The following is a 6,228-nucleotide window of genomic DNA, read 5'->3' as shown; positions in this document are numbered from 1 at the left end:
CAGGAGCAGTGGACAAGGCTCAGGGTGGTTGTTACAGGGAGAGCTTGGCTCATAACATTTGTGAGCCCGAAGCGGCCGTGTCCAAGTGTGCCATGGGTGTTGGCTGGCTCTCTTGCGGGGCCAGCTGTAACACCACGGAACACTTTGCTATGCAGAGAAGCGGGAGGCAGTGGGGAGTCGCCAGCCTGGGCTGAGAGGGGTGAATCCCGCCTGGCCACGTCCCGCGATGGAACCATGGATTTGTGAGCACAGGCAGAGCGGCGACAGCGCTCACTCGACCTGCGGGGCACAAAGAGCGCTGTGCGGGCTCCCGCCGCTGCGGCTGAGGGCGCCTGAGGGGAGGGCGGGGCGGGGCCTGGCCCCGAGCTCTATAAGGGCGGGCGGCGGCGGGTCCCTCCGGGGAGGTTATGGCGGCACCGCGCTGCCTCCTGCTGCTGCTGTGCGGCGCCGCGCTGGGGCGCGCAGTGCACCTCGACTTCGCTGAGCACCGCAGCCAGGCTGCCAAGATCAAGGTCAACCCGCGCGGGAACCTCTGGGCCACAGGTACCGGGGGGGGGCACTGACACGCGTGTTGTGGAGCAGCTGAGGGACGCGCGGGGTGCGGAGCCCTCCTGGCGCCTCTGTGCCGCTGCCTGCAGGGAGCCCCCTGCTGCCTTCGGGACCCCGCAGGGCGGAGGGGGTGCTTAGAGGCGTGGGGTGGGCAGGAGAAGACCTAGGCAGGAAAAAGGCAACCTCCTCGCGTGTCCGGCACTGCTGCAATCCCAGGAATGCCGGCACAAGACGGGGAAGTTTCCCAAGTGTCCCGTGTGGAACGAGGACCTGGGATTTCTGGGGTTCTCACTTCGATGTACTTGGCTAATTCATTAGGTTTGCTCGGTGCTTCTTGTTGCCGTGTGCCAGTGTGAGGTGAGGTAGCAGACAGCAGCTCCTCCAGAGCCGCTCTCCCCTGTTCTTGTGCAGATACCCAGGTGTGTTTATTGCAGGTCACTTCATGGGGAAGAAGAGTGTCACGGGCTCCCCTCACCTGGAGCCACCAGAGGAGCCTGCAGTGCCCGTGGTCTTTGGTCCTTCTCTCAGAGCCTTGCTGGAGGACATGATGAAACTGCTTACCCGTGAGCTCTTGAAAATCCTCTTGCAAGAGAGGCTTTTGTATGAGAATCAAGGAAAATACGACCTCACTGACCAGGTGAATACTGGCTAGGAGGGAACGGGATGCTCAGAACAGGGAGGTGGTGGAGATCTTAATCTGCAACAGCCAGCTTTGCTGGGAGCATCTGAGTTGCTAGAGGTGTATTTCCCCCCTTTCTACTCTTGTTAACCCTCCTTAAACCTCTTCTTAACACCAGTCGTAAAGGGGCAGAAAAGCCTCCCTAGGCTTGTGCCTAGCTGGGCAGTGGCTTGGGAATGCTTGGGAAGGGTGTGAGGATGAGCAAGAGATCTTGCAGTGGAGCTGTAGCAGTGGTGATCTCTAGCGCAGGGTTTGTTAATAAACTGCTGGGTCTTCCTTGAGCAGATGCAGACTAGGATGGCTGGCCACTGTGGCAATGAAGAAAGGTCCCCTTTTCTAGTCACTGTAGGGACTGGGAGATTCTTCTTCCCCTCTATTTCTTTAGAGAGAGATCAAGAGGGACATAGCTCCATGCGTGAAGGGAAAGGAGTCCGTCATGCAAAGAGGTCTTGGGTTCCTGATACCCTGACTTCCCCACCTTGGCGCTGCGTTGCTACGGTCAGGATCCCTCAGTACTGAGCAGCACATTGCTCTGTGTGCTTGTCTGGCAGAGAGGAGGCGTGTGTTAGTTGTGCCTCTGCAGAGCGGGTCTCAGCAGGCAGGAGCTCTGGTAGTCCTGCTGTGCATCAGCAGATCCTCAGTTTTGGTGTGGCTTTTGCCTAGTAGCTCACACAACTCCTAATTGAAAGCCTGCTTCTGGGAGCAATGCACACACACAGACCCTCACACAAGATGGAATTGCTCACTCTTTGTGGCGCTGATGTCGGTCACCTCATGCATGCTTCCCTGGTGTCTCGCCGTTACTTTCTAGCAGGAAGTAACCGAGCGCCTAAAGGGGATGGAATCCTCTTAAGTGGGTCCTACGTGTGCTGTCCCACTGAGCTGCTGTACTCTAGGAGCTATTCATTAACACTGCACATGGGTAAAACTGTTATCCAGGTGTAGGCAGTGCTGGCTCCTCTCTGCTTTTTTGGGAAGGCACAGCTGGAGCAGAGTTGCAGGGTTGTAAGCCTGAGTGGCACTGGTTGTTCAAGTGCCTTCTTGACTTGGTTTCAGTAGACTAAGGTAAACCAAGGCTTTTGATTAGGGCTTTCTCCCATTAGGATACAGCAGAGCATGAGCTGAAGACACCAGCCTTACAATGCTGTGTGCTGTGCTGCTGTGGCTTTTGCTGCTTGGATGCAGCTGGAAGGGGAGAGAGGGCTATGAAAGTCCTGGACCCTCCTCTGTCCTCCCTGCGGAGCCTTTGAGGAGAAGGGTGTATGCTGTGTTACCTGCCCAAGATGATGAAAGGGCTGGTGGATGTGCCACTCTGCCTTGTCCACTAAGATGTTTGTGAGCATGTGGTGCGAGTTTGGTAAGTGGTCCCTGTGGCTCTCCTCTGGATGCAAGTCCTGTGGTTACTGCTCACAGTGCAGACATGTTTCAGTGGAGGCTGCTTCCAGCACTGGTGCTCTACCTTAGGCGGCCAGCTGGGTGCTGGTGCCTTCCAGTACTCACTGCCAGGGCTCAAAGGCAGGTCCTGCCCAGGGATAGCACCCAGCACTGACATCAACCTTTGGCACGTGTGTGCTGGGTGTCAAAGCTTGTCACTGAAATCAAAGTGATTTCATCACTGCCCTGATGCCTCCCTGATGGGAGATGGGATGCTCTGAACACATGTGGCATCACAGCATAGGTGCCTGATGTGCAGCTGCCTCGTATCCCTCACCTTCTCCCACCATCTTGTTTTCCTTGGCCCGTGCCCTGCTGTGCTCATCCTTGTGGTGGCTGTGGAGAACTTCCTGGGTGACAGGTCTGGTTCTGCCCTTCTGAGCACCTCATGAAACTCTGCTCCTGCCTTCCTGCTCCTTTCTGCACCACCCATTCCCCAGGGCATCCTTGCTTCTGAGCTACTGGTTGATATTACAGGATTGCTTCTCCTGGTGCTTTGAGTGCTATGTTCTGCTTTTTGATGGGACTTTATTTTCCTACTTCTTGAGTGACACAGTGCTAATGCAAACTCCTGCCATCCTGGCAACTTTTCCCCTCAGTGTGATTTGTTGGACGTGTGGGGTCAGCATCCAGTCTGTGCTTGAAGTGGTCTGTGTGCTGTGTTCACCACCTGCCTGATAAGCCTGTTTAATAGCTCTGCCCTGTTAAACTCTGTCTGCCCCAAGCTCAGGATCTGTCACTTGCATCTCAACTCAATTTAGAAAAACAAAGGTGCTTCTCCCTTCCTTGGCCCCCCCATGGCCAGCAAGGCAGGAATGGATGTGCTCTCCAAGTGCTGCTCTACTGCTGCAACACAGAGGATCAAAGGAACTTTCGTTGAAAAACTGAGTGGGCTTTTCCTTTTCTGAGGGTGTCACGATCATTCACAAGTGGGTTTCTGCATTCTGAGGGGTGTTTCTAGGCATGAAATAAACCCCAGGGTTTGGTCTTTTTGCTTGCTCTCCCTTCACGTGGATTAGTTCTGCTTGTTGCCCTTTGTTTTTGTCTCAGGATGTTTCCCATGTGTTTGCAAGACGGGAGTCCACATGCTGGTCCGTGCTTGCGATGACAGAAGTCACACAGAGCCGAAGGGGTTTGCAAACTGGGGTTTCTGTTTTGCCCATTTAACCACATGTGGCAGGCAGGGCTCAGTTCTCAGTGTGCTGGGGCTTCATGGTGTCTCCCTGTTGCTATGTGTGACCAGGACTTGGCTGGCAGAGGATTGTCCCTGTCCTTTGTCACCTTCTTGGGTGTAAGGCAGTATTTCTGTAGGAGATGGGGCAAGACCATGAGTGGAGTAGAATATTTCCATGGTTGTTGGGAGAACCCCTCTGCGTGAAGGTGCTACCCTGCACAGCTCTAGGACCTCTGGGCAGTACTCAATCCCAGAAAATTCCTCTGTAACAATTCCTTGCTGTGGTTTGTGTCTCTCTTTGTCTTCTGTGCTGAATCGAGCCCTGAGGCTGCTCTTGTTCCTGAAGCCCAACCTCAGTGGGTTGGTGAAGTTTGCCTCTGATGTCTGTCAGCTGTAGTCCAGCTGGTGGAGCTCAGGATGGGAGGCGGGAACAAGGCTTCTATCTCCTATCCTTTCCTTCTCGTATGGTGTCCCCAGCCACCCCTGGTGAAAGTGGTCCAGTATGGGACATTTGTCTGATCTTCTGCCCCATGGTACCCACAGATGAGATTGGTATAAACTGTGTGAGTGTTCTCACCCTTGTGCCTTTTCTTGTAGGAGACAGGGCTTTTAACAAAGGTGCTGGAAAAGTATTTTTCAAGCTAAGGAAATACAGCCGTGGAGGATGAGGTCTGCAGCTTGGCCGTGAATGGCACACAGAGGAGAGCGTCGTGCTTGCGGGTCACTGTAGGAACATCACTTTTTATTTATTCTCTCTGTAATACTGTTTGTAGTGAGTGCTTGTGTGAAAAGTGGAGCCTCCCTGTATATTGCCTGTGTGTTTTCTGCATTCCTCATGTCTGATGCAACCCTGGGAATAAAGCTGGCTCTTTGCACAGACTGGCTCCGATCTTTCCATGGGTGTGGGAAGGTGGGAAGACTTGTTGCAGGGAGCATGGGGAGAGGGAGCAGCTCGGTGGGTGATGGAAGGAAGCTCCTAGCTCTCAGCAGCCAGGAGGGGGGTGGATTCAGTCCCTGAAGTCTCTGCTCACTGAAGGAGACTAACTACTGCATGACAAAATTACAAGCTTGGATGAGCTGATTCCACCCCTCACTGCTGGAGCATCTTTATAACCCTCTTTGCTGGAAAGATTATCAGCATTACAAAAAGCATCTTGGTCATGGCATTGCTGGGATTTCTGGTTCAAGCAGTGTACCTTCCTTGGGAGACCCCAGGGTTTACTAGGGGCTTGTTGGCCTTGGCTTGCTCCTTGAACCTTCTGCTATCCCTCGTGTGCTGATCACTAAACCCTCAGTCGGTTTATGTGCCTTCACCCTGTGCGTGTAGTTAAGCACTCACAGAAGCAGAGGTAGTTTGGTGGGTAAAACTCATGTGTCTTACAACTTGATTGCCCTAAACTGCCTGCAAGACCTGATGCTCCCCATCAAATGCCCCAGTGCTAGGGCCCTTCACCCTTCAGGAGAGCAGGACCAAGCTAGTTTTCCAGGAGGCATGGTTCAGATCATGCCAAGCATGATCTCTGCCTCACTGGAGCAGTTGCACAGTGGCAGCCCTCAGGGAGAGTATCACCTTGCTACCTCTTGGAGCCCTCCCAGGTTCTCCAACCTGCTGCTGAACAACCAGCCTCTGCCATCACAGCAGCCTCTGTGGCCTTTTTGTATCCTTCGTGGTCCCTGACCCACCAACTTCACTACAAGAGGCGTCCCACTGTCCTGCAGTCACTTGAGCCCAGGACTGCAGAACCCTTCTTCCAACCTATGTTGTTTTGCCCAGGCTTGCTGTTGTGTGCTGGGATGCGGGTGACCCCTAGCTTGCCTTTCATTAGCTATAGCAAAGCCTTGGCTTAAAACTAGTTATAAGCAAGAAAAGTAATAAAGTATTGTGATTGACACTGGAGCAGACCAGATGCCCCTCAGCCAGCAGTGTGATGGACTGACAGCCTAATGGCATTCCTGTCATGCCGTCATGCCATGGGGCCACCAGCTCACATCCTGCCCAGGCAAGCTTATTGGAGGGCAAGCAGGTTTCTGACCATCACAGGAGAAACCTGCCATGAGATACCTGAATGAGATCCTCATTCTCCCACTCACCTAGCAAAAGCCTGTCTGTCTGTCCCCCATGTCCTCCCATCAATATCTTGTGGGTTGAGCTAAAGGTGGGGGGGTCACTGGGTAATTGCTGTCATGGGCAAAACAGACTCGAGGAATTTATTGTCAGTGAATATACCATAATTATTTGAGCACCGATTCAGGTTTTTGGAAGCAAACAAAACCCCAAGAATTTTCACACCTTTCCTCCAATTTGCCAGTCTCAACGTTGCCCCAGCACTACTCTTCCTCCTGCAGGTTACACGCAGCCACCCTGGTGAAGGAACAGGCAATGGCAGGGGGA

General features: G+C 53.5%; 1 protein-coding gene across 1 annotated transcript; it reads left to right on the top strand.

The window, feature by feature from the left end:
* The first annotated feature begins 363 nt into the window (after positions 1-363).
* Positions 364-4,713, top strand: NMB (neuromedin B). The gene is made up of 3 exons (XM_062625775.1): positions 364-543; positions 984-1,186; positions 4,434-4,713. The coding sequence occupies exons 1-3, from the start codon at positions 408-410 to the stop codon at positions 4,479-4,481; spliced, it is 387 nt and encodes a 128-aa protein (XP_062481759.1). The 5' UTR covers positions 364-407; the 3' UTR covers positions 4,482-4,713.
* The last annotated feature ends 1,515 nt before the right edge of the window (positions 4,714-6,228 follow it).

The sequence above is a fragment of the Pezoporus occidentalis genome, unplaced genomic scaffold (assembly GCF_034315485.1).
Source record: "Pezoporus occidentalis ecotype Australia unplaced genomic scaffold, CSIRO_AGI_Poc_V1 ctg282, whole genome shotgun sequence".
In the NCBI taxonomy this organism is placed as follows: Eukaryota; Metazoa; Chordata; class Aves; order Psittaciformes; family Psittacidae; genus Pezoporus; species Pezoporus occidentalis.
This window is presented reverse-complemented; position numbering and strand designations above follow the sequence as displayed.

Coding starts and splice junctions, on each gene's coding strand:
- NMB (XM_062625775.1), top strand. CDS start 408: ATGGCGGCACCGCGCTGCCTCCTGCTGCTGCTGTGCGGCGCCGCGCTG. Junction 544..983: donor CGGGAACCTCTGGGCCACAG/GTACCGGGGGGG, acceptor TGTTTATTGCAG/GTCACTTCATGGGGAAGAAG. Junction 1,187..4,433: donor AATACGACCTCACTGACCAG/GTGAATACTGGC, acceptor CTTTTCTTGTAG/GAGACAGGGCTTTTAACAAA.